General features: G+C 47.0%; 10 protein-coding genes across 10 annotated transcripts; 4 read left to right on the forward strand and 6 right to left on the reverse strand.

Annotated features, from left to right (window-relative positions):
- Positions 1-308: 308 nt before the first annotated feature.
- ACHE_70285A (flavin-containing monooxygenase) lies at positions 309-1,931 on the reverse strand (the record flags this gene model as incomplete). Its single annotated transcript, XM_043282601.1, has 1 exon — positions 309-1,931. The coding sequence occupies one exon, from the start codon at positions 1,929-1,931 to the stop codon at positions 309-311; it is 1,623 nt and encodes a 540-aa protein (XP_043139964.1).
- Positions 1,932-2,355: 424 nt separating this feature from the next.
- Positions 2,356-3,408, forward strand: ACHE_70286S (SDR family NAD(P)-dependent oxidoreductase; the record flags this gene model as incomplete). Its single annotated transcript, XM_043282602.1, has 5 exons — positions 2,356-2,816; positions 2,890-3,002; positions 3,052-3,074; positions 3,123-3,175; positions 3,219-3,408. 5 exons carry the CDS (start codon positions 2,356-2,358, stop codon positions 3,406-3,408), a joined length of 840 nt encoding a protein of 279 aa, XP_043139965.1.
- A 44-nt stretch (positions 3,409-3,452) lies between these two features.
- ACHE_70287A (uncharacterized protein) lies at positions 3,453-4,895 on the reverse strand (the record flags this gene model as incomplete). The annotated part of the gene is made up of 1 exon (XM_043282603.1): positions 3,453-4,895. One exon carries the CDS (start codon positions 4,893-4,895, stop codon positions 3,453-3,455), a length of 1,443 nt encoding a protein of 480 aa, XP_043139966.1.
- Positions 4,896-5,688: 793 nt separating this feature from the next.
- On the reverse strand, positions 5,689-7,137 carry ACHE_70288A (Zn(II)2Cys6 transcription factor domain-containing protein; the record flags this gene model as incomplete). The annotated part of the gene is made up of 3 exons (XM_043282604.1): positions 5,689-6,492; positions 6,553-6,900; positions 6,958-7,137. 3 exons carry the CDS (start codon positions 7,135-7,137, stop codon positions 5,689-5,691), a joined length of 1,332 nt encoding a protein of 443 aa, XP_043139967.1.
- Positions 7,138-7,488: 351 nt separating this feature from the next.
- On the forward strand, positions 7,489-8,208 carry ACHE_70289S (uncharacterized protein; the record flags this gene model as incomplete). The annotated part of the gene is made up of 1 exon (XM_043282605.1): positions 7,489-8,208. The coding sequence occupies one exon, from the start codon at positions 7,489-7,491 to the stop codon at positions 8,206-8,208; it is 720 nt and encodes a 239-aa protein (XP_043139968.1).
- Positions 8,209-11,256: 3,048 nt separating this feature from the next.
- ACHE_70290S (uncharacterized protein) lies at positions 11,257-12,422 on the forward strand (the record flags this gene model as incomplete). Its single annotated transcript, XM_043282606.1, has 3 exons — positions 11,257-11,593; positions 11,644-12,350; positions 12,411-12,422. 3 exons carry the CDS (start codon positions 11,257-11,259, stop codon positions 12,420-12,422), a joined length of 1,056 nt encoding a protein of 351 aa, XP_043139969.1.
- Positions 12,423-14,882: 2,460 nt separating this feature from the next.
- Positions 14,883-15,134, reverse strand: ACHE_70291A (uncharacterized protein; the record flags this gene model as incomplete). Its single annotated transcript, XM_043282607.1, has 1 exon — positions 14,883-15,134. The coding sequence occupies one exon, from the start codon at positions 15,132-15,134 to the stop codon at positions 14,883-14,885; it is 252 nt and encodes an 83-aa protein (XP_043139970.1).
- A 1,742-nt stretch (positions 15,135-16,876) lies between these two features.
- On the reverse strand, positions 16,877-17,608 carry ACHE_70292A (uncharacterized protein; the record flags this gene model as incomplete). Its single annotated transcript, XM_043282609.1, has 1 exon — positions 16,877-17,608. One exon carries the CDS (start codon positions 17,606-17,608, stop codon positions 16,877-16,879), a length of 732 nt encoding a protein of 243 aa, XP_043139971.1.
- A 39-nt stretch (positions 17,609-17,647) lies between these two features.
- ACHE_70293A (uncharacterized protein) lies at positions 17,648-17,983 on the reverse strand (the record flags this gene model as incomplete). The annotated part of the gene is made up of 1 exon (XM_043282610.1): positions 17,648-17,983. One exon carries the CDS (start codon positions 17,981-17,983, stop codon positions 17,648-17,650), a length of 336 nt encoding a protein of 111 aa, XP_043139972.1.
- Positions 17,984-20,864: 2,881 nt separating this feature from the next.
- On the forward strand, positions 20,865-23,824 carry ACHE_70294S (uncharacterized protein; the record flags this gene model as incomplete). Its single annotated transcript, XM_043282611.1, has 3 exons — positions 20,865-21,615; positions 21,773-22,610; positions 22,666-23,824. The coding sequence occupies 3 exons, from the start codon at positions 20,865-20,867 to the stop codon at positions 23,822-23,824; spliced, it is 2,748 nt and encodes a 915-aa protein (XP_043139973.1).
- Between the last annotated feature and the right edge of the window lie 2,970 nt (positions 23,825-26,794).

Consider the following 26,794-nt stretch of genomic DNA (forward strand, 5'->3'; position numbering starts at 1 on the left):
AGGCTTTGGCGGAGTATTGCAAGAAGACCGGGCGTTATACTTTCTTCCTGACTTCTGCTCCTTTGAATGTGTCTGGTTTAATCGGGAGTCCCCCGAATGCACTGGCTGTGATGTGAGATTAGCGGTGTATGTTTTATGGCGTATAGTGTTAGTTGAGCAGTTGAGAGGAGGCCAGTCAAGTATGTTGAATCTTATATTGCCTTTGCTCTTGGGGGAAGCAACGTTTATTGTACATTTTAAACATTTCTATTGCTATGCTAGATGAAGATTATCCTTATTATTCAGAAACCCAGAAGATATTAGTAATTTCAACCTGTCTTCAATCCCTCCCAAGTCTCCAACGTCTTCATACACATCTGCCACCATCGATCAAGACCACCCATATAAATCAACGGCTCCCTCCGCTTTCCTGGAATATTTGCACCCATGTACCACGAATCTGCCTTTGGCAATAGCGTATAAGTACTAGCCACAAGGACATGCTCGCGCCACTGTTCCGCGGCAGCTTGAGTCGGTTCAATAGACTCGACACCCCGTTCTTTCATTTTGGAGGTCATTTTGGAGATCCAGTCAACCTGCATCTCGATAAATGGTGGCCCGTTTGCCAGGGATGTGGGTGCTTGCGGTCCGTAAAGGAGAAAGAGATTTGGCATACCTGGGACCATCATTCCGAGGTGCGTAAGGGTGCCGTCTTTCCATTTCTGGCCCAAGGAAATCTGGTCCCTGCCCTGGATTGAGAGGTCAAGCTGGCTTCCCGTGACTGCGTCATAACCAGTTGCGAAAATAATCACGTCCAGGTCATGGTGGTGCTCATCATCGCCCGCAACGTTGCGGGTTACGATACCGTTGGCGTCCAATCGAACAATAGGCGCTTCCTTCAGACTATGCAGATGCACGTTCGGCTTGTCGATCATCTCGTAATAGTCCTGTTCCAAGCTCGGCCGCTTAGTGGCAATCAACTGCTCCTGCTTCAACGGCGCCACAAAGTCCATCTTGACAGGATCCGTCATGCGCGCCCGCACCTGTCGCGCCCAGTAATCATAGAGCATGGAATTTACCCGTTCATCAACGAGATAGTCGGAATAGTTCGAGATCAACCAGTTAAACCCGCCGCGCTGCCACAGCTCGTCGAAGAGAGCTTCTCTCTCCTCCGGAGTGGCGTCGTGACCCGACTGATTGCGCGTGTTGTTCGCAAACCCCGTCGTGGAATTATAACACTTGCTGAAGATGGCGTCGTAGAAGCCCTTCTGGCTCTCGGACTCAGCCGGGGAAAACTTGCGCTGGCGCATGGGGATCGAGAAACCGGGTGTGCGGATAAACACAGTCATCTCGCAGTCTTGCTTGGCCAGTTCCTGCACAATTTGTAGGCCAGATGCTCCGTTGCCAACAATGCCGACCTTTTTCCCAGTCACTTCCAGGCTCTGCGGATACCGCGCAGAGTGTACAAGATGGCCGTTATACGCCTCCAGTCCCGGAAAAGAGGGATAAAATGCCTTATACGACGAACCCGTCGCAACAATCAAATACCTGCACGCCGCCTGCATCCCATCCTCTGCCTTCACACACCACATCCGCTCCCCCTCGTCATATGTTACCTCCGAAACAACAGTATTGAAAATAGCGTCCCTCCTCAAATCCAAAACCCGATCGACGTGTTGAAAATACCGCCGCAGCTCGTCATGCGCGGGGAAACGCTCCGACCAGTTCCAGTCCTTATACACTTCTGGAAAATTGAACTGGTACATGGGCATTTCGGTATCGACTCGCGCACCTGGATAGCGGTTCCAGTACCAAACGCCGCCGAAGTCGCCGCCGGCTTCGAGGAGTTTGGTTGTTAGGCCTTGTTGGCGGAGTTTGTGGAGGGCGCAGCAGCCGCTGAAGCCACCGCCGATGACGAGGGCGTCTGTTTGCAGATATTTTTTGCCGTCCATGGTAGATTGGTGGGTAGAAATTCAAGACTGATGGATTGTGAAAAGTTTTATTTTTAAGGGAAGAGGACTGATGATTGAGCGAGTACGACATGGTGTCTGGAGGACGGGCGCATTTTATATTCCATATTGTTTAGACATAAGTATCCAAATCCATAGCATCGTGTACAATAACCTTGTGAGAGGATGTTTTGCTTTGTACAAGTAGACGACAATGGCATTTGATTGGCTGACGAAACAAGAAGTTGACGACGAGGGTTAGTTACCCGTTATGGAAAATATTGGAAAATCACCTCCACCGCATAACTCAAAATCCATAAGAATAGTTATGTCGAAATGTGCAAAACAGAAGATAATCGTTACCTATAATAAAGCACAGCCAGAAATAGCCCAGATTCTACATCTCTACACATTCACGACACGAAACATGGCAAGCAAATTAGAAGGCACTGCCCTAATCACCGGCGCTGGATCAGGTATCCCCTCGAGCTTTCAATCATTCAAGATCAAAGGAATAACAAATCCAGGAATCGGCCGCGGCACAGCCAATACCCTCATCCAAAACGGCATCAACAACCTATCCCTCCTCGACATCAACATCTCCGCACTCGAAAGCGCTCGAAATGACCTGCTCTCTCAGCATTCCACCGCCAACATACTGATACAACAAACCGACGTCGCTAGCGAAACATCCATCGCGACAGCCGTCAAAAAGACGGTAGAGATGTATGGCCGGATCGATGTTGCCATCAACAGCGCCGGCATTAGTGGCAACCCTTGTCCAACGCATGAAATGTCTTTGAGCGAATGGCAGAGGGTGATTGATGTGAACCAGACGGGGGTTTGGATATGTCAGAGGGAGCTGATACGGCAGATGTTGGGGCAGGAGTGAGTATCAGCGTTTGCCATGTTCTTGTCCTTATGGTCTGGTTCGACTGACTAACGGACTTGACAATAAAAGGAACCTTGGCCCCCGTCGAGGTCGTGGCGTCATTGTTAATCTCTCGTCGATGTTTGGTGTCCATGCTCCACGAGGCGAATTTGGGATTTCCCCGTATACTGCATCAAAGCATGGTATGTTCTTTGCCATAACCAAGAAATCAAGCATTGCTAACATCAACAGCGGTAATCGCCATAACCAAACTGGTACGGGTCATTACTTCCACCCCACAAGGCCAGTACTAATCATTATAGGACGCAAAAACGTATGCACCGCACGGAATTCGAATCAACGCTATTTGCCCTGGGTAAGTTATCGTCCTATAAAAGTGACCCAAAGCTAAGAGGCAGCTATGTCGACACACCGATTATCGCCGACGCCATCCGACTTGGGGCTCTGCAGGCGGAATTTGACCGGACGCCGATGAGGAGACCATCCTCGGTGGAGGAGGTTGCAGATTCAATCTCATTTCTGGCATCCCCTATGAGTAGTTATATGTGCGGTGCTGCGTTGGTGATGGATGGGGGGTATACAATTTAGCACACCACATCTAGTGTTATCAGAAATTAAATGGTAAATACTGCTTAGACAAACATGATATCAAATTCAAATTCATCAGCAAGGTCTTGCCAATGGATATCTACCCCCGTAGACACCCGCCGTTCCCATACAATCCTGACAAATTCCCGAAGCCGATCGATATTTTTAATCCCATGCCTGCGCTTCCGATCAAAGCAGTTCAACATTCGAGCCTGCAGGTCCGGTTGATCACACTCTGCCGCAACCACGAAACTAGCCCAGTTATACGCACTCCCACACGCGCTCCCCTGTGCCTCTACAGCCTCAAGATCCTGGACAGCCTTTTCAACCAGGTCCCGAACATCAGCCACGCATGCTCCCTTTAATGTCCGACGGAAATAAATGACCGTAGCATAGTAAAAGGAATTAAGCGCATGCTGGACAACCTCCGACTTGTGTGTATCGGCCGATACCCGCGGAAAATTCAGATAAAGTCGCAACTCCAACTGATCCAACTCCGCCGGAGAAACACGACTCCTGACCTCCTTAATATCATTGACATCTGCCAGAAACTCCACAAGGTTTCTAGTGACCCCATGCGCCCGCTCAAGATAACAATCACGTTCTTGCGGATCTACCCCCCGGAACAACGCGACCAACTCCCGGGGAACTCTGAGCCTGCACAGGGTCGACAAACTAAGACAGCTCTGTATTAGCGGTGTGGCTGTTGAGCTGCGGATCCAACTCCGGGAGATTTCTCGCTCCAGTAAACCCAGCACGCCGACGACGTGAGCCCTCCATCTGCCTTTCCGGCCGGACATGGCCTCGCCCGTGATGCACGTCAGTGCCGCGGCGAGGGTTGGCTCGTCTAGCCGTCCGCCGTGCAAGAGGTGTCGTCGGAGTAAACGTAAGGCGTGCTGATCATGTCGCACCGCTGAGGAATGATATCTCGCATCGTTGCGAAGGTATGAGAGACTAAACGCCGATGCAGCGCATATAGCGTGGAAGACGGCAAGATGGGCAGGTGACGAGGTGTCAAGGCCTTGGAGGGCCAGTGGCATGAAAACGGTGCGGCAGGGGTTGTCTGGTGTGTCGATAAGAAGCATGTTCTGGCTGAGGAAGATGACCCAATGGTGGATGAGTTCGGTTTCTGGGAGAGCTGTTGAAGTAATTGGTTGTTCGATGGTGTATCCCGTGTCACTTGGTGATTCATCTCGGTAAAGCAGATATGGCGTGGTGGTTGTTGTCGATACTGCTGGCGATTGAGTGGTAGCCACAGACGGTTGACTGATCTCGTTTGCTATAACGTCCTCTTCTCCGGTCTTTAATCCGTCAACCTGCATACCATCGCCACCTATCCCAGTTTCGCTGCCAGTCCCTTGACTACTCTCACCAGGCCTCTGCAATCCAACCCCAAAAACCGAAAAGGGTCCTCTCCTCTCCTCCCCTCCCCATCCTCCAGAAGATAAAGACCATTGATCCAACCCCTCAAAAATACTCTCCAACATCTCTGCCGACAGCACTTCACCTACCCGCCCCCTCTCTATCCCAATCTCAGTCCTAGTTGAGATAATCTCCCGTCGCGGGACACCCCCTAGTGTAAGTGGACAATTACCACGCGCGCTGTCATTTCCCCTCCCTATCCCAAAAGCATTCCCAGAAGCATAATCATGATTCCAAGTTAACTTCACACTATATCCCCGGCATTCGCGCCCGCCACGCTGACACCGCAGACAATGCGGTTTGTGTTCATCGCATTTGACGCGGCGGGTGCGGCAAGTCCAGCAGCCGGTGAAAGTTTTGGTTCTTTTCTTTTTTTGTTTTGGTTTTGGAATTTGCGCATTTTGGTGTTGAGTTGGCGGTTTAAATGTGTATGTAGACATCATATTGCTACAATGCAGGATACTCAATGCAGGCTCGGTTGTATGTGGCCTGGAATTGTAGACAGTAGTACTCGGACCGAGGCGGAATAGTGATATTCATAACTGACAATTATACATTCTTAGTAAGAATTAATGCAGAAAGAGATATTAAAAAAATGAGTCCATATTTCATTTGTATTTGCTTTGTTCTAAAATATTGGCATTATTATTATTGAGTTGCAACATATCGTTCCTTTTTAAACCATCCCATGCTTGCCTTTGGCGTCTGAATGAATAACTTTTGACCACGTGGATAGTATTGCGAAGTCAAAAATCGGATAGATTAGACTGAATGGATAACTATATCAGCATGATGCTTGTATATTTGAACCTCTGGAAGGAATCGGGCCCTAAATTGAATGATAAAATGTTTAAGCAATTAGATCTTATCAAGTCCATACCCACATGAACCTGCTGGAAAGCGAAGTAGGCGTCGCATCCTGGAATCGGCACTTTGCTCAAGGAACATGCAAATCGCAACACATTCCGCCCTGATCCTCCCCTCCACCCACGGCTGCCATTGCGATAAAAGACACATAAGTCCCATCCAATGCGCCAGGATGATGAGAGCAGGTGGATCCCTGGCTTTCAGAAGAGTCAGAAAGCTACACTCCAATCGGCCCATGAATGAAGCACACAGAGCCGAGTTACGGCTGTTCTTCTCCAGTCCCATAAGCGTCGTTAGAGTACGAAGAGGGGCATAATAAAGACTGTTCCTTTCCGTCGTGGAATTATCAATCTCGCAGACATCCGCCAAATCCGGATCAAGACCAACGCGTCCCTGTTGAGTTCTCTGGTCGTGGAGCTGGCATTCTTCCTTGCTGACTTCATTGAATGCGGCAGCCCAGATGCTGCCAGGTAAATATGGAGCGGTAAGAGATAAGATGAGCCGAAGCCCGCTCTGTAGACAAAGCCAGTTAAGGTCTTTTGGCCTCTTTGTGAGAACCCAAGAATCCGTAGGTACGAAACGCTCTGGGCAGACTGTCATGGAGCCCATCAACATGCAAGTAGATAGTAGGCCATCGACACTATCCTTGCGGACCGGCATGAATAGTGCTTCTTGGTATTTTTGGATAGCGTGCTGCCAGAAAAGCGACTCGGCAAAGGTTCGTTCTTTTAAAGGAGACATACGATTAAGATGCATCATGCCAACTCCAAGAACAGTGTACATCAAGTGGCTATTCTTGAAATTTACCGTTAGAAAACTGACTAGGCAATGATAAGAGCCCCCTGGTCTACTCACAGAAAACGACACGCGTATCATATCTGTCTTCATGACATCCCGGATGGCGGGATGAGCGACCGTCTCAGTTGAACAGTTAATGAAATGCTGGAATGCCACTGTACTGATAGAACGTGCGTAGTCTTGGTTTCTTAAAACAAAATGATTCCATTTGGGGTCAAGGATCAACGTCTCTTCAATCCTTTTCGTGACACTCTCAGATGGGGGAGGGAATAATGTAATATTCATATCACTGGAGCCCGGCTTTTTGTCTACACAGATCTCACGAGAGGGACTTGTTTTTGAGAGAAAGCGACATGAAATACTCCGACGCTGACATTGTTGGCAGTATGGCTTCTGTTCGTCGCACTGAGCGAAGGTTTAGTTTTTCTCTAGGACAAGATGGAAATTTGCCAGCTGTTATACCTTAACTCTTCTCTCCTTGCAGGTCAAGCAGCCTTTTCGAGATTTCTTGTGAGATCGCCGCGCATGGTATACCGGGGACGACTGCTTCTGCTGCGGCATCGATATCTGGAACATGGTCTGCAGACATCGTACGTTGGTGAGCATCCTTTCGGATGGACTATCCTCGGAAGACATAGGCATGGTTTGTAATATCAGAATGATGTCCCAGATTATTTTTGAATGTGATTAGTTGGCTTCAGATGATGTCTTGAGCTTTGGGGCAACTTCTTGTGGCTAATTTGGGCCTCATTCATTCAGTCCGGGTTGACAAGATCCGTTTCTCAAGTGGTATTTTCGATCGTCGCCCGTCGGTCTTGGCACACTAACTGCATTGGGCTGCGTCGTATTCGCGTGGGTGTTGATTGGGTAGATCAATTCGAGCTTTCGCTAAGCCAGGGGACCCGGATGCATGCTAAGGAGAGTATGTAAAGATGTGCATTGCTCTCCGTTTTGGTCATCCACCATCTTCTTCCATTTTTTCTCAACTCTCTCATGTCTACGGGCACATGCTACACAATGGAGCCCCCTACGGAAGTGGCTGCCGCTGCCACAGCTCATACAGAGAACCAACCAGCATATTCTGCTGACAATGAGCATGAAGATCTATCGCAAAATCGCTCTCGGTCATATCATATCTACCACAACCACTGGCATCGGGACTATAATATCACCACGCCAACTGGACAACAACTATACTACGTGGACAGCTCCTCATTTACAGTCAATAAACCAGACCTGACCGTTCATATGGGAATCGACAACAAGGCACCTGTTATAGCGACGTGCAAATTCATGCACTTCTCAAGGGACTTCTGCGTCGGACTTGGAGACCCGCAGAGCCCAAACCAGGTTGACTGGGAGGACGTCATTTGCCAAGGGTTCCGTCGCAATAACTACCGCTGGCAGATGAACCTCCCAAGTGGGCGACACACATTCGTCTGGAAGAGGACGCATTCCGTTGGTGTGGAGGATGTCCCATTATCCTCTATCAGTTATCGCAATTTCAAGCTCGTGGACGAATCAACAGGCCAGGTGCTGGCGGTATTCACTAATGACTACTTGAGTACCAAAAAGGCTGGAGACTTTCAGGTCTATGCAGACTATGGAAGAGGGTTTAATCTCATCTCTCTCATTACTGTCCTCGCGCTATACGAGAAAGGGAGTCGTCGTCATAGAAGGATCGCCGCTGCTGGCGGCGGGGCTGGTGGATAGAATTAGGCGTGGCTTCTTTTTGGCTGTACAGCTTGCAATACCATATGTAGGGAGCTCGCCTTCTTCAATCCTCAATGTTAGTTAGTCTTCGGTGCTGCGTCAGCGCGAAGCTCTTTCCTCCCTGTAACTAGAGATAGGTGCTTTAGAATAATAATGACCATCGCCATCTATAGCGTTTAGAGCTTTTTGCTGTCAGTGCAAAATCGTGCTCTTGTGTAAACTTGTTGATAAATTGCATTGCGTCAGGATGTCTGTAGTCTAATGTGAGCGTCTCGTGGCGACACAAGGCCATGGACTTGCCACTGCCGAATATGAGCTGACGGATTAGGCGCTACTTCAGCCGAGTCTACATGCTGCGCGAACCATGAGGCCTAGCCTGTGTACATCGTTGACCTTTTGGTCTAATTGACCTATCACCAGAATTCACCCGATTGGGAAATACGAACACGACCCAGCTTGCACTGCCGTCAGCCATGGTCCACTTAAAGCGACTTTAGATGTATATAAATCAGTCTGTATATCTCCCCTAAAGTTCTATTATTGATTATAATCCTATCGCCCTACGGAGCATTATATTCATCATTATAACCAATCAGGGTTGGTTGCCAGATAAGTATTATTGTACTAGTTATCTATTTTAATTTACCAACGTAGCAGAGTTGTTGAATGTCAATATGTATATACCGGTCGATACTTTCCTCCTAATAAATCACTCAGCAAAATGAACGAGCTCGCTATGCTCGAGATCCCAGCAAAAACAAAAACATACAACAGCCGGGATTCGCTGGTGGTCACCCACCCAACTACTAACCGGCCGGCGTGTGGCTTAAGTACGGCTGAGCGGACGGGAAGCCCTGTTTTCCACACCCTATGGTCGTATGTACTAATAAATTAATTATATTAACTAAGATGGCTCCCAGTTAGAGGTGATGTCGCTTTTCAGTCGCGCGACCAGGGGTGAGTCTGGGTGAGTGCACTATAGAGAGGGTGAGCCATCACCCAACATCGTGCCGCGCCGCGCAATCTCAATCCTCTGAAATTCTTCCAATCTAATGGCATGCTAAAGCGACTAATTATTGGCTGTCCTTTTCACACATACTGTATCTGGACTTTCCAGCCAAGGTTATTGCGCAACGTCGTCAGCTCGACGCAAAGAGAATTCGCCCGTCTTTTTCAGTCAACCACCTGCATAGATGGCAGCAAACTGAAATGGCTCAGTTGCGTGACCTTTGCCGGATTCATGGTGTTTTGCTCAAGCTCATATCCTCGGATCGGACGGAGAGGGTGTCGGCACTCCTCCATGATTTTCAGCAGCATAACGAGGAATGCCCACTCAAAACGCTATTTAGTGGCCCATTGGCTACTCGTACACCGCGTTTCGGCAAGCTACCTTACTGTACGAAGAAATGGTGGGCGATCGACAGTTTGATAACCTCTGTCTCGATGTGGCATTGGCAGTGACTATGTATCCCGAGTTTGTGTCGTTATTGCGGCTGGTTGCTGGAAAAGAACATGTAGGGGCAGTGGTTGTCACCTGTGGACCACGTCGCATTTGGAAAAAGATACTGGAGGAAGAAGGGCTATCCCAAAAGGTGAAAGTTGTGGGAGGAGACGCCTGCCAGACGGCTTCGTGGTCACTCCTACTGTTAAAGGGGCCCTAGTTGCTCATTTACAGGACATCCACCAACTATATGTTTGGGTATTTGGAGATAGCCCGTTGGACTTGGAAATGTTATGCAAAGCGGATCGAGCTGTCGTTGTTGTTGGAGAGGCGCATTCCAGGAGTAAGTCAATGGATGCAAAGTTGATAAGTGCAATTGATAACAACCACATTTGGTTGCGCCAAGTCCTGCTCCCCAGTGCTGTATCACCACGGACTGGATACTACAAAAGCTTCCTCAGATCGAACTTACAGGCCATGAGTTCGTCAACTCTGTTCTTGCGCATCTTCATCTTGTTCATGCTACTGACGGGGTGTGACCAACTTGCTTATCACACCAATGCGTGATACCGCGGTTGCAGGTCCCAAGCTAAGGGAGGCGCATCACCGTGCTGGATGGTATCTGGCAAATGAGTTTTTGACCGACGTGATTGGCTTCGAGGAGTTCTTGATAACACATGTCTAAGGCTACAATGTGGGCGGACATCGGCTTTTGCACGAGTTACCGACATTGATTGCGGCACTGATGCGAGGTAGAGAACCTATGGCTTTTGGTGTTAACAACGCCTTTCCACGTGCCATGTTCATCCACGCTTATGACCATGATGACATCACTAGTGGACTCTTGAAGGACCGACGCAGTATAATTCTGGTGGATTCAGTGATAAAAGTGGCAAATCAATCCTGCAATTTGTGGAACACATCCGCAACCTCCATGCTACTATTTACATTGTGATAGTGGTCGGTGTCGTTCAGTCGCAATCTGTTTGCAGCCACAGTCCCATCCGGATGTTTTGCCCATGATGCAAAACTCACGGTTGTTGCACTTCGTCTTTCTGAGAATAAGTTCACAGACAAAGGCACTACTAATACGGGCAATCGTCTTTTCAATAAATTGCATCTTCCCTGAGGAGGATTTGAATTTTTTCCTGTAATATCCAAGTAACCTCAAGTAGCCGGGCTATCAGGAGTAATCAGCAAACTACCGACTTGGGCGTGCAAGTAGAAAAAGCCTTACAAAGATTTTACTTCTCGATATTTCTTTGAGACCTTGCAAATTACCTCCATCCATCCTCTCCCCTTGCTTGGCTTGAAGGAATGAGAATGGGAGGGTTAGAACAAAACAAAGAGACAAAGAGATCAAACGCGCCCAACATCGCCAGGAAGCGGTGACAATTACAACGTCCTATTTTAATCTCCCAGTTATCATCCGCTGAACTAAATTTCCTTCATCTTACTTTACTCTCTGAAAATATCTTACTTCTGTTTACCTTTCGATCATGACATGTTCTGCAGCTGAAAAGCGTCAGATCTTCCTCGCATGCAAGGCAATCTTCATAGGTCCCAATGCCTTGCTTCGAAAGTCAAAGACCATAAAAAAACGCATCATGAAGCACCAAGCTGCACTCAATACGTCAATTCCCAATTTTGAGATCAACAGGGTCACAAATATTGTTCAAGCCCTCTTGAAGAAGCAAGTGTTCCAATCAGACACTAAGGCTAAGATGGAATTTCCCGATATATTTACTCCTTCTCCTGCCAATAACGTCAAAAGCAATGTCTTTGAAGCTGATGCAGACCATTCAGCAGCACATATACTTGAAGAAATTACACTTGCTCACGCGAAAGACAGTGAGAGGACGCAGGTTCCTCCAGGGTCGCTGTCTGTTCAGTTACAAGCCCATGATGAAGCGCAGGTTCAGGCTGAGGGAGACAGCGATTCATGTAAGCAAATGAGCTTCTGAGATGAGCCTTCATTACTCACATTTAGACAGCACCTGGATCTGCATTAGAGCCGAGATTACCTATGCCTTCTCTCTATCCATCATACTTTCCATATAGTGCCCAGCATTCTCTCTTATCGAGTATTCAACAAGTCCTAGAAGAATGCTGTTTTGATTTTACAAAGAAATGGTTACCTTCTGAAGTCGAAAACCACGAATGGGATTGTGCCGCGGCTATGGAGCTCACAGAGTGGACGAAGTTCTTAGCAAAGTGGTCACCACAACTTCCCCATGAGTCCTTGCAATTGAGAGGCTCACAGTTAGACACACTCCTATCTAAAATTTGTCAAATTCGACACACAGCAGTTCACCGGCAGCCAATCACAGCAACCAGTGTCAGTTTGCTGGTCCTGGCAGCTAAGAGGCTGGCAGAAGCTTTGCAAGATCCTTTACGCACATCACAATTGGAAGACCTTCACTTCGACATACAAAACAAGATCCAGGCAATGGAGCTGAACAAGAACGCCCTTGAAGCTGATCATGCTCATGAGCTTAGAGCCGTGCAGCTCCAACGAGATGAATTAGACCAGAAGGAGGAGCAGCTCAGAGCCAAAATTATCAACCACGACAAAGAGAACAAAACTCTCACAGGCCTTCTGGTTAAGGAATCAATTAGAAGAATTTTTAATGACAGAGAAAGCGCCCTTGATTATGATTCGGCTTGGTTTGAGGCGGAATATGAGGGAGCAAATAGAAACGTTAGTCCAGGTTGTCAGTTTCTATGAATAGAACAGACTATGGCTCGCTGACCGCGACAGACCTTTAACTAATCATCGCCTATCAAAAACCAGCATGGTATCGCTTGTATATTTTTGATTCTTTTGTTCTCAGGCCGTGGTGTCCCTCGGCAGCTAATTTTGATCCCGGGTATCCTGCTTGCTTTGAAATTGTTGATAGCGTCAATGGTCCGACATGAAGTCAATCATAGTTCTTAAAACGGTGTTCTCTCGGATCGTAACTCAGAGGGGAATTCAGGAGTCGATTAGTTCGGGCTACGGTGTCTACTGCCTAGGCCATCATCTTCCTAGTAGCGTAAGCCGCCATCTGCCCTTATGGCTTAGGCATACGACGGCCTAAGCTGTAGAGAGAGGATGGCCTAAGCCTAGGCTTAAGAAAGTGACTACCTACAGCCTTCGAATCTTGGTCGTTGATGAGTGGACTGGTTTGTGATATAATGCACGAATAGGGAAGTAGGATAGAACGGATGACATTAGGTAGCGACATACACAGCAGGGGACACTTATCAGTCGGCTCATTCAACACAAAGCAGATTTTGATCCAAAAGGCGCTTGATACTACTTGATACACCGAGAAATGAGCCTTTAAGCAAAAACCGCGTAAAAAACTTTAGCGGTAGACATAAACGCTTTAGAGTAATATTCTCTAATAATTGTCACAGGCTTAGACTAGTAGATACTAACAAATTGATATTCCTACTAGACTATTGCAGCCATCGACGAAAATATCGAATCTAAGAAGAAAAGAAAAGAAGAGAAGAGTCTATTTACACAAAGAAGTCTTATATGGTTGTGTGTGGCCTCGCTAAGCAGCTTCACTCCACCGGGAGTCAGCTATACCGCCCATGGAACTCTGGCATACAGCCAGGCAGGGTGCAGGTGAAATGGGCCCTGGCCATACAGGCATCGAAGGCAATGAAGCAGCTGAGAAAGAGGCCAAAATGGGCTTCCATGCTCCCCTAGTCCTCCCTCCACCACCTGCCTCAGTCGCAGCAGTTAAATGCGCAGCCCAGAAGGTGCACTGGCGCGCCTTTACACAGTACTGGTCAGAAAACGCTCCCAAACAATACAAAGACCTTGGGATAGGCCTAGAAAAATGACCCTTAGAATTCCTCCTACCACGAGCAGCTTTGGGCTGCCTTCTAGCTGCCAGTAGCGGCCACAGGGACTTTGCAGAATACCATGAGCGATTTAAACGTGAGATACCCTGTTGACCAGCTCATATGGCTGCAGAAAGGAGCCTTCTCACTTCTATTTCTGCTGAGGGAGTCGCAAAGCAGCGGCACATCCATGGGACCAACAGACAGTAGCCGACATCCTCACCAAAAAGACAGGATTCACTGCATACGTGGATTGGCTGGGAAAATCACAATTCTATACAGCCATCTGCAAATGCCATTAGGACGCCAATCCACCAGACCTGTGGACCTCTAGGCTTACCTCCGGTTTCCCCTCTCTTCCTCTTCATCATTTTCCTTTTGTTCAGCCTCCCCTCCTCCTTTTCCTTTTCCTCGGTTTCCTTCTTAAAGAAGATCCCAAGATACTTATTTTTATGTTTAAAGCACGATACAGTGCATCTATTTTACCCGTCTGCTCAAACAAAGTAGCTAGCCAATTCCCAAGGTTGTTCAAAAGACCAGGTCGATTGGGATGGTCGCTGGGCATATGATCCAAGGTCATTTGAAGGTTCCATATCGCTTCTTCAAGATCCTTGAAGACTCCAGTACGCCTAAAGCGCTTGCCAAGGTAGAGACCCATCAGGTTTCGGGAATCATCAGTTCAGACTGACTAGACGATTGCTCTGTCAATTGAATAGCAAGATTCAGAAAATTGAGTTTCCCAGTCCGTTCGAATCGTCTGTCGAGGCACATTGCGTAGGTTCTCAGGAAAATGACTCGATCAGGATTATCAGGCAACATGGCATTATATGCCGGACTCATGATCTCAGCGTGGTTGACATCATCAATTGACCCGGACTCATCGGAGCGCGTAGCAAGCAAATCTCCAAGAAGCATCAGGATCTTGTATATACCAGAGCCATCTGAAAAATTGCTGCATGTGTTTTAGTGGCAGATTCAATTGCATTGTCCAAGTCGCTTTTGAATCTAGTGCTCATAAAACGTTCGTGTAGAGCCATGCCAAGCATGGCCAATCGAGATATTTGGTTCGATGAATTGGTTGTTCCGGACTTCACCAGTTTGTCATAAGTATTGATTGCATGGTCAAGATCTTCGATTCTTCTATGGTGCCGAAATCGATCTTTGTACCATTCGCCAAGTTTTTCTAACCATAAAGCTTGCCAATCAGCCGCGTCCGAGTGATCAGGAACTTCCAGTCCAATTTCGATTATCTGATCTAGGCCGGAAATTGGTTTGGTTTCCCAGTACCGCTGAAGAAGGCTGGTCAGGAGAGAAGTAAGGATTGCATGCGCCCTGAATGTCCTCGCGGCATAGCCTCAGCCTCGGCCTTTTGGCGTTCAATAGTGCGATCGAGCTACTCGAGCAGTTCACTCCGACTCGGTTCGCGCTCTGTGGTAGGAATTGGATCAAACGTCAGCGGCGATCTGGGTGATTGATGATCTGCATTGTTTCTCCTGGCTGGCATTGGATTGAAAGTCTCAATACGCCGGTTGCAGGCTGGATGGTCGTCCGGCGTCATAGCCACCCAGCCTTCGGCTCTGACCAGGGCGCGTTCGAAGTGTTCCTTCGAGTTCAACGTTTCGTCGTCCCCAGCCTCTTCGTACATTTCCGCAAAGGAAAGCAGCTCTTCATACATATGGATTCAAGCAAACTGATAATCTCGGGATCAATCTGGAAGGGAATCATTTTTTTTTCTCCCCTCCTTTGATTCGATTTTGTTCTTTCGGCATGGAATGTATAAAGCGGTTTAGATATTCGTCTTCCTGAATCAGTTCCAGTCACCAGAGAGTAAAGAATTATTGTCGTTCGAAGGGGCATTCAGTACTCCTAGGACATAATACGATATTATAATGAGTAATGTCAGGATTTGCTGCCTTATAATTGCTTTTTCTTCTATTCCTCGATCACTGCTTGAGACAAGGCTGTCAGAGTGTCAGAGCCAATAATATCATAACATAAAGCGCGGCTGAGCCGTCCATGCTTAGGTTTCAATGAGCAACTACTTGGTCATTGCCCCTGAAGTGGTGATACGAAAAAAGGCAAGGATAATTATCTCAGGTATAACTGAGAGGACAAGGATTTGGAGACAAACGGGGTTATGAGACCCACTGCTGCAGAGGAGCACCCGCAAGGACGACTTTTAGGAGAGCCCAAAGCTACGAGGGCGTTGCTACAGACCTAGCCAGCACCAGTGTAGCTCTACCCCAAGCAAACATACAGCGAACGGCGGGAAGGGCCCAGATAGATGACGAATGGGGACTGGAAGCATTGGAAGAGGCAATTAGAACAGGAGAAGGGTAGCAGGGGGGGGGTTAGCCTAAGCTGAGAGTCAGCCTAGGCCACACCCATTTTGCTCCGAAACACAAGGGGAGCACTGTGCTCAAAAGCCCTGTACATACAGGCGGTTTGGGGCGAGGAAAAGGACCAGAAAGCGTATAGAAGGGGGTGCCACCAGAAGGGGGTGCCACCTCGGGAACTCATATGGACAAGAGGCCAAAAACAGCTACGAGCCTCGAGTTCATGGGATATGGTCTGTCATAGCTTTAGGGCTCGATATGGACAATAAACTTGATTAAATAATCAGGGTTTTCCCACACCCTATGGTCGTACGTAATAGGTTTACTCTTTCGGGGGAAAAGGGAGTTTTGTTTCTTGCGTTTTTGATTATTACTCTTCGAGAATCGGAGTGCATTATCACAAGGTGTAAGGGAAATACTTGATGCGTAGGTACTATTCCAATGTTGTCCACGCCCAGAAAGGAGAGATACCATTCTAGATCTGACAATGGTCTACACTATAGATGTGATGATGATGAATCCTTTCTACTCCTTTCGCTCCTATCCTCCTAAAACCTAACTGACCTAAATGCACAGCTGTCTGTATCTCTGGATGCCCATTCACAATGCATAGCGCTCCGATTCCAATAATAGAATAAGAAAATGAACAGGAGGATTTCGAACCAAACACTATTGTTAAATGTACTACGCATATAAACTCAAACGGAATAACAATTAAACAAACCGCGGAGCAAAAAAGACCAGACATCCTTCAAATTCGACATCCTTTCCTCCCTCACCTTCATGATCTCACCTTAGTTGGTGGCTCTAGCAGTGAGCACGGAGAGCATTAGGACTGCCAATCTCGAATCGCTTTCGCATTTCTGAAACCCCCATTCTTGGTGTCTCAGCTTCATCCGGTGTTTTCTCTTCCTCATTTCCAGGGGTTTTTGGTGGCCCACGTAGCTGGTTGACATGGCTATTCGAAGGATGGCCAGAGTCCCATGACAAGTGAGGGCCAGATTCGAAACTTCTTGAAGATAAAGACGAAACATTACTCCTTGTTTCAAAGCTAGGTGCCCGGCTTGGAGATGCCCGTTTCGGCGACAGTGATCGGTTGGATGGTCCTAAACTGCTTAAACCGGATTTGGGAATCTTCATCGACTGAACGAGATGTTGCCACTCGCTGTACATCACGGATAATCGAACGAATGTGTCTTTCAAGTTCTGTTTTGTCCATGGTAATTCTTGTTTGGAGCACATTCTCGGGAGGGATGACCTTAAGCAGGCTCTTTGCGTAGACGGCGGCGGTGGCCGCAGCATATCCTTGCCAGTGTTTATTCTTGTGCGAATCGGAGTAATCGCAAATCTCTCGGATCGGGAGACAGGGCAACTTGCTCATCAGGCCAGCCGATTCCATCTCGAAGCATAGAAGCCTGAATTCGCGGGCATAATTGTCTCGAGACAACGCGTCCTTGACAACTATGTCTGCCGAGCCAATATTGCCGCAGTGCACTTCGACACAATAGTCGTTTCGCTCCGGTCGGTTCACAAGTCTGCTGAGATTCTGCGCACAGTCCAGCTGGCAGTCACAGGAGTCGTCGTGATTGTATTCGGACTTGTACAGGCGGTCGGGTCTTTCATGTGGTCGTTGGTATTCGGTTGTGATCTTCGGGCTTTTGTTGAATGTCTGTCGAACGATGAAGTCCAAGTCCAGATTTCCTTCGACAAGCATCGCTGCCAGCTTCTGCGTGCCGGTCAACAGGGCCCCTGCGGACAGGCCGATGTCCCCTGTGAAAACCATGCCACCGGGGGTCCGTTTTCCAAATCCGTAAGGAACTACTCAAGTTCCAACGACGTCTCCGAGGCGAACATCTGCTTGGGTCGGCGCCCCACCAGCGACTCCCACCATGAGGACAAAGCGTATCATCGGGAAGCTGCTTTTCATTCTCTCAACGGCTTCTGCGGCAGCCTGGGCGCCGTAGGAGCCGGATGGAAGACAAGCTATCACCACATAGTGTCGTTCCATGCGTCCCAGTGTATAGGAGTTGAGGTCTTCGGCCGGGCGTGGGAATTCAAGATCTTCGTATACTTCATCCAAGACTTGTCGTGCTGCCACATACTCTTTGTGTATTGCGGCAATCCAGCCAACCGCGAAGTTTCCGTGCGAGGGGAGCATTTAGTCTGTGTATCGAGTCTGGATTGCCGTTGGAAGGAACCGAATAAAACACGCGAAAACAACGATTCCAGCTCCAAATATATTTTGGGCGTAATTGCGCCAACTCTGCAAATTCGGGGAGAGCCAGAATGCGCGCGTTCGGAACTAGTGATGCCTCGAGCGTACAGGCAAGCGAGATTCAAGTGTTGGCCAAGACACATGCCCGACGGAATAAATATGAGTATTTATTTAGTGACTGCGGCAAGGCTGACGGGGAGGCAAGAGAACAACGGGAGAAAAACAAACTTCGTAAGCAAGAAAAAGTAATTATACTACTGAGTCTACAACTGAGACGAGGCTGTGAGCCCATGCGGGTGAGGGATCTAAAGCGTTTTACATACTGTATTTCCAACACACTGGTCATTTGTCGCCGATTATTGTACATCCAAATTCTTTTGTCAATCATATTGGTTTATACATCCTCAGTTGACAATTGTTCGGGTCTTGCATGCATCCGATGCATTATGTCCTGATACATGCAGTTGTCTAGTCGCATGGTTCTTATAAAGTTGTATTAGAATGATGTATGTACCAGGGTGAGGCTGGAGGCTATTGGCTAGCTATATACCAGAAAGAATTGATAAAAGAAATAGAAAAAAAGAAAGAAAGAGAGGTAAAAAGGACGTCTGCCGAGATAAGAAACTTGCATGGAGGTTCGCGCAATAGGATATATCCGACGCGGGGTCGGGCATTTATCTAGGTTTTGGCATGGACCCGTGAGTGTATGATTTCGCAGAGCCAGCCAGATACGAGAAATCGGTTTATAGATAGATGTGGTGAGGCGCAGTGCGAACTCATGTGCTTTAATATGCGGCTCAGATATGGCTGAACGGACGGGAAACCCTGCTCCCACACCCTACGGCTGTACTGATTTTGGTTAGAACAATTCCCTGCATTGCTTCTCCCAGCCTAAATAACAACAACTTATGTACTGAGCCATAGTAGTTGAGAGGTGACTTCGCTGAGACGGGGAAAGGGGCTGATTGAACGGACGAGGCTGAGAGTTCTGAGCCAATGAACTGAATGAATGCAGCCTCCTCATCTGAGTCACAAAGGCTGTACAATAAGCATTAAGATACAAATTTATGAATTTCCTTCCCCTTCGTCGAGATACAAAAGAAATACAACCACGAGAAAGTCAGCCCAAGGCAGAATAATCAAGTCCCTCCTCCCTGGCACGCACGAGAACAGACTATCACTCGCAACAATCAACTTCGACTTTTACAAAGAACTCTTCAATTGGGTTCAAGTCCGGCGAGTATTGCGGTAAGTACACCAATTTGATCCCTTTACTAGAGCAAAACTGCTCTATCCGCTCAGGGTGATGAAAGGAAGCATTATCCATCACAAGAACAGATTTTCTGCTGGGTATCTCCCACAGTGCTGAAGAAACTGTTCAATGAAATCTTCAAAAGCGGCAGCATCTGTTGTACCTTTGAACCTTTGAAGATACGGGAGAGGATAATGCCGTCTTGAGAATATGCAGGAAGGATTTGATAACGCTGGTCGCGGTGAAATCGGGATACTTGCATTGGTGTGATACCGTGAGGAGACCAGCCCGTGTGTCTAAATCTTATCCGCTTATCGCATCCGGATTCATCAACATAGACCAAGTGGTATGACTTAAACTCAGCAATATCGTGTAAATATTCATCTCATAGATCAGGGTTCTGCTCTTTTGCTTTTTTGCTGGACTATCTTTCTAGACCAGTCAATCAAGAAAGCGGCCGGCTTATGCTGCTGTTTGTTATTGGAAGGCTGAACACAGTCGAATGATATGTAGAATGCAAAGAGGGAAGGTCAACACCCACCACATCTATGGTCTGGAGCTCTCTAGAAATTGCGTTGCAAACAAGCAAAACTGTCGGAGGTGCGGCTTAGTTAGGGTTGAAAGTACGTATCAAGCATATATGGTCGAGGTCTCTGATTTGTGCAAATGAAGCTATCTAGGATCCTATATAAGACCGTAGGCTACCTAACAGAGTATCCTAAGCGAATGTGCGGTTTTAACAGCAATAAGGGCAAAGGAATGAATAAGCTGCTTGCGCCATATGATATCAGTGAGGCATCAATCAGGCATCAGTTGGTATTGTTCGGTAAGGAACCTCTATATTCCGACAGTTTCACATATCAATTCTGATTGGAGAGTACGGATCGTGCTCCACGATGCAGGCTATAGAGACTCCACACCTTGCAGCTGAATACAGCCTTGTGGTTGTTGGGTGCCTTGAGAAGGCTGTGTAGACGAGAGGAGTGCAGTCTTGTGTAGTGCTACCCCGCACTTAAGTGGCTCAGCCCAACAATGTAGCTGAATGCTGTTATGTCTTCGCCTGATTCCAGTATTTAGCAAATTCTCCTCTTCGCCAAAGAACCCATCTTGACCTTGAATGAACCTTGTTAAGTTTTTCATGCCGTTTGAGCAGGTAGAGACCATTTTTGACTTTATCAAAAACCTAGCTAACTAAACATCACCAAAGTTGCTCGGTTTGTTACTCCGCTCCATCCTCTCCGCTCCATCCCCTGAACAAGCTTTGATACAACACACATAATCCTTTCTCGCAGTCGACTAGAGATGGCTACCGAGTCTCGAACTCATATTGACTACACTGTGGGATGGGTTTGCGCGCTGCCTAAGGAGTTGATTGCTGCAGCGGCAATGCTCGATGAAACACACCAAGACCTCCCCAGGCAACCTAATGACCATAATTCTTATACTCTCGGGCGTGTGGGTGTGCATAATGTTGTAGTGGCATGTTTGCCAAAAGGTGAAATCGGCAACAATAATGCAGCAACAGTTGCAGCTTGGATGACCTCTACTTTCCCATCAATTAAATTTGGCCTGATGGTCGGTATCGGTGGCGGAGTACCAAAGTCTGTCAGGTTAGGTGATGTGGTAGTCAGCACCCCCACCGACGAGTTTGGCGGAGTAGTGCAGTGGGATTTCGGGAAAGTTCAACAAGAGAGCACTTTCAAACGCACAGGAGCATTGAACCGTCCTCCTACGGAGCTACTCTCTGCGCTGACGAAAATTGAGAAGGAGCATACAATGAAAGGTTCTAAGATACCGCAGTATCTTAAGGATCTGGAGACCAATTGGCCCAGACTCGCGCCGAAATACACCAGATCTAAGTCGTTAAAAGATGTGCTCTTTAAAGCAGATTGCAAACATATTGAGAACACCAAGGAGAGCCAAGAGAAATATGACAATGAAGAAGAAGATGAAGAAGATGAAGAGGAGAAAGAGGCGAATTATTGCATTCACTGTGACCAGACCAAAATTGTCCGCAGAAAACCGCGGGACATGCGCGTGCATTATGGCCTTATTGCATCTGGCAACCTGGTGGTCAAAGATGCGCCGTTTCGGGATGAGATCAACAAGACACTTGGCGGCAAAGTTCTCTGCTTTGAGATGGAGGCAGCAGGTCTGATGAATGACTTCCCATGCCTTGTTATCCGAGGTATTTGTGATTATGCAGACGCGCATAAGAACAAGAACTGGCAGGAACACGCAGCGGCTGTTGCAGCAGCATTTGCCAAGGAGCTTCTCTTGCTGGTACCAGCGCAGGAGGTGGAGCAAATGCCTACAATCAAACGTGAGGTTTCCATTAATCCTTTAAATTTTTGATTAGTCTTTCTATATCATCAATGACTTGAAATGTGATTGGCTGGATAGTTGCCAGTCAACACAAAGAATGTATTCTGCAAAGAATGTATTCAGTCTTCAGTGCTAATGAACTGAGATTTCATTAGAGTTAGAAAATCAGCTTGAAGGAGTGTCCAATGCCATCAATGAAATTCGCTCCCATCAACGAGACTACCAACGGGACCAAAAATCTCAAGCCATTATTGATTGGCTTACGCCAATGAATTATGCCGCTCAGCAAAATGATTTCATTGCCCAACGACAAGAAGGCACTGGCGAGTGGGTGTTAGAATCAAGTGAATTTCAGCTCTGGCTCAAGCAGACCAATCAGACTCTTTTCTGTCCCGGTATGCCAGGAGCGGGTAAAACCATCATCACATCTATTGTTGTCAACCATCTCCATGATAAATTTCGAAATGAGCCTTCTATTGGTATTGCATATCTATATTGCACCTTCCAGCAGCAGCAGGAACAGAGGCCAGTTGATCTTCTTACAAACCTCTTAAAGCAATTAATCATGGGACAGCCTACTATACCTAACGCTGTGAAGGACCTTTATGACCGACATAAACCTAAGCAAACTTGTCCTTCGCTCAGTGAAATCAGAAATACACTTCACCAAGTTGCAGCTTTCTATTCAAGGACTTTTATTGTCATTGATGCACTGGATGAATGCCGAGCCACTCATGATGGCCGTGATATGTTCATGCAAGAGATCTTCAACTTCCAAGCAGATATTAAGGCAAACCTTTTTGCAACATCACGATTTATTCAAGAAATTGAAGCAAAATTTCAGAAAGTCATCAGACTTGAGATTCGCGCTGATGATACAGATGTGCAGAGGTATCTACATGCCAAACTACAGAATTGTCCTTCTTTGATTTCACAGAATGATTCTCTCCAGGAACAGATTAAAAACAAGATTGCCAAGGCAGTTGACGGAATGTATGTACCATCCTTGGAGGGAAGTGGGTTAATTGAGTAAGCTAATACTAGCCAGGTTTCTGCTCGCGCGGCTCTATGTTGATTCCTTAGCCTGTCAGACCACAACTAAGAAGGTAAAGCGGGCGCTCCAAGAGTTGGAGACCACGGTTGAGGAAAAAAATGACGATAAAAGGTCCAAAGCATTAGATGATGCTTATGAGAAAGCTATGCAGCGAATCCAAGGTCAGATACAACAACATGAAGAGCTTGCTAAGCAGGTTTTATCATGGATCTCCTGTGCTAAGAGACGTCTGACATCTGCTGAGCTTCAACATGCTATTGGTGTTGAGGAGAATACATCTGAGTTTGATAGTGATAATATTGTGGATGTCGGACTCATGGTCTCTGTATGCGCTGGCCTGGTGATTGTTGATAAGGAAAGTGACATTATCCGTTTGGTCCACTACACCACACAAGAATACTTCGAGCGGACTTGGGAATGTTGGTTTCCCAACGCCCACATTGACATGACAAAGGCATGCATCACCTACTTGTCATTTGAAGTTTTCAAGGCAGGATACTGCCCAACAGAGGATGCTTTGAGAGAAAGATTACAGTTACATGTTCTTTATGATTATGCATCACAAAATTGGGGACACCACGCGGGCAAATCTCCCATTCAAGGAGAAAAGTTGATGTTGGACCTTCTCGAGGACACTGCCAAAGTATTTGCCTGTAGCCAGGCTATGTTATCCCAAATATTCTTTGTAACTGAAACTAAGATGACAGGTCTGCACCTTGCAGCATATTTCGGACTTTGGAAACCCGCGTCAATTCTGCTTGGCAAGAATCATGATATTGAATCCGAGGATAAATACGGCCGGACTCCGCTCTCACTTGCAACTCGAAATGGGCATGAGGCAGTGGTGAAGCTCCTGCTTGAGAAGAATGCCAATGTCGAATCTAAGAATGAAGATGGCCGGACTCCGCTCATAATTGCAATTCGAAATGGGCATGAGGCAGTGGTGAAGCTACTGCTTGAGAAGAATGCCAACGTCGAATCCAAGGACAAATACGGTTGGAATCCGCTCATAATTGCAGCTGAGTATGGGCATGAGGCAGTGATGAAGCTGCTACTTGAGAAGAACACCAGTACTGAATCTAAGAATGAATATTGCAACACCCTGGTCTTACAGTCGGTGGGGAACCGGGATTCAACAGACCAAATGTTCTGATGGATATATCCGGTGCAGCATCAAAACTGTATTTTTTTTTTTTTTAGGTCCTTCCCGCCCTAGTTAAAGCAACTTTACATATGTACCTTATCTGCGATGGAGTGATTACTTTATATTAAGTTCGCTCAGTTTGGAGTGTAATGTCCTAGGGTACGAGACAATTACACTAGTTTCTTGCCATCGTGCGTCTCTATTCCTATAAAAAGAAGACATTGCGTCAGATCAATGATTACATGGTGTCCATGTACGATTTTGACAAGTCATAAGTGTCGTCCTTAGCACCGGGTCGGTTCACTGTTCACTCGGCTTACACAGGGAACAGTGTACAACAGTACCAGAGGCATGTGTAAATGTAACATGTTAAACAGCCGATAAATCTTGTAGTTTGTCTGTAGAGAGCAGACACTCTTGCTGGGCGACTGGCTTATACCGGGTTACGATTGCGTGCCTGGGAATTGTTTCTGGTTGATAGATCAGGGTCTCTCTTCTTCAGATTCGATATGCTCGCCGATGGCTATACTAGTTTAGATAGGAATATCATTTCGTTAGTATCTACTAATCTGAGCCCGTGACAAGCATTGAATATGCAACCCTAATTCTGTTTGGACCCTGAGTAGGGCATACGAGCCCAGCAAAGTACGGATCAAGTCTCCAGAAGAGCGACCTAAGCTCTGCTTTCTTTGTCTGCGGAACGCTAATTTCCTGCTAAAGGATCGGATTGTGGAACATGCACCACCCAGTTCAATCCTCCAGCGTCGAGCCTTTGCTGCGTCGGTCAAAGAGACTACAAAGTTGATAATGGTGTGGCATCGGACGGCGAAATCAGGATCCAGAAGTCGACTGAAAGTAACTCACCTGAATTGCTCAAGACAGCTTAAATTAAGAGAATAATTGTGGCGTTGCTACCTGGTCCTATGGCAATTTGAGCCTCATGGCAAACTGGACCGTGACAACTTCAGCCACATGGGGCTACATTTGCACCTGTACATACAAAAGAGCTGCAGCTGTAGAATGATTGTGGACAGTTAATGGTCTCTAACATAAGGTAACTGCCTGTGGAAATTAGCTGCGTGTGATAATTAGTTACATATGGATCATAGGCATATACAAAGAATAGCTAATCTTGGTCCTAGTGCCTTGGAGACATTGGACTTCATTTCAATTGGAGAATGACTTGAACTCTGCCTCCACACCTTCCAACTTCCCAAGATCCATATTTTGAACAACGCAATTGGCATTCTGGGCCATGCCGACCATCAGAGAACTATGCAGTCTTGAGTCAATGATATAGAGTCATAATATTGTGCTGGAGAAACGTGCGTCTGATCCACCTTAAGTAGGCAGGAATGGTTCAGAAATACTGCTTCTACCTCTTCATGATTGGCTGGAGAACAGTCGTCCATGCGCCCAAATGGAATGAAAATCCGCATATGAGCTGAACTAGGAACTAGCAGCCTACAGCAACACAGATAAGAACGCTGCATTTGCCGCTGGGTGACGTCAAGCCCATGACGCATAACCCAGTGTTTCAAGGAGAACAGAAAGCAGCAAGCAATAAAATAGACGGAACACACTAGGTACAGGCGAATCGCCTTGTGTCTTGAGAATGACATGCTGTGGCAGCTTCAGGCGCCCCAGTGGGGCCGTAGTCGATCCATGGGGCGAAGCAAAGATCAGCTTCCAGTATTAACTCAAGATCAGTATCCTGGAGCCTAGAATTTATGTACTGCGATACATGTGCTCCTAAAGGTCGAAATGTCCGGTCCGGCAATGTATATGGATAGTGTGCGATTGGTAGGATCAAACGCAAACCGGCCGCCGGACGTCGCAGAATAGATACGAATGGTTATAATCGAGCGTCTGTGGTCAATTCTGTCTTTAGCACGCCCCCTCCCCATACCTCAGACACTCACGGGCATGTACAGTGGATAGATGGATGGGTGGACGGATGATTTCATTTACCCCGACCCCTCGCCGAAGCGATATGCAGGCTACAATAACCATATTTATCCGTGTATGTACAAGTAGAGTGTCCCACTTGCTGAAAATGAGCTTAGAGCCTCGTCAAGGCCTGCCGTGGCCTAATTGCCGTTCCAGTTGTTAGACTGTGGCATGTACAGTGGCTTGCAAAGCCAGCTTGACATGCTGACACTCTTTGCTTTTATTTCAAAGACAATGTCAAGACATGCTAGTATATTAATGGTTAATGTCGACATATCCCCCTGTTCATGAAAGTCTACGTGTTTGTTATTGTGATACCACATGACCAAGTCCTTGTAAATTACTAGACACCTTCCACCAAAAGTTCAAGAGTGAGAATCCTTGGAGTGTTATGATTATTGAATACCCTTTTCTGTTTCCGACATGACCAGCTACCATTCACTGGTGCTGTTTAGTGATGGTATCTACCGGGCAGCTCGACTTATTGAAGCGGTATTTGTTCTCAACCAAAAGAGAAAGAGAGAAGGTGGTGTCGTCGAAGGTAGTAGTAAGGTGATTTATCACCTGATTCACGCAGCTCACCCTGCTTATGGCAAAGTAAGTTGCTTTGCTTGCTGGTCGGTGACAGATTGCGCAGGGATTCTAGCAATTTTCAGGTAGTGGTACTAGGGTGGATGTCCCAAGATGAAGGGGCATGAGTCTATTGGATTCATTTGCTTGGCTCATTTAAAACGTCAAAACCAGCTCTCTGTGGTCACCTATCAATCCAAGCCTATTGCCCTTTTGCATCTATTGAAAATCTTTCCTCCCTGAGTGGTTTGCCATTGAACCGATCGTTCATGGGACTGGAATTGATTCCATTCCCAGAACCGTATCTGATCTGGCGCACCAGAGGGCTCTTTCCACATGTGTCGTGATGGAAATGGCGAAGGAACGCAGGAAAGACGATACTGGAAGGTTTTATAGCATGGAAGCTCACTGACGACTGGATCATCTTTGGCAGTCATGAATTTGCCTTTCTCCAGTCGG

The sequence above is a fragment of the Aspergillus chevalieri genome, chromosome 7, assembly GCF_016861735.1.
Source record: "Aspergillus chevalieri M1 DNA, chromosome 7, nearly complete sequence".
Classification (NCBI taxonomy): domain Eukaryota; kingdom Fungi; phylum Ascomycota; class Eurotiomycetes; order Eurotiales; family Aspergillaceae; genus Aspergillus; species Aspergillus chevalieri.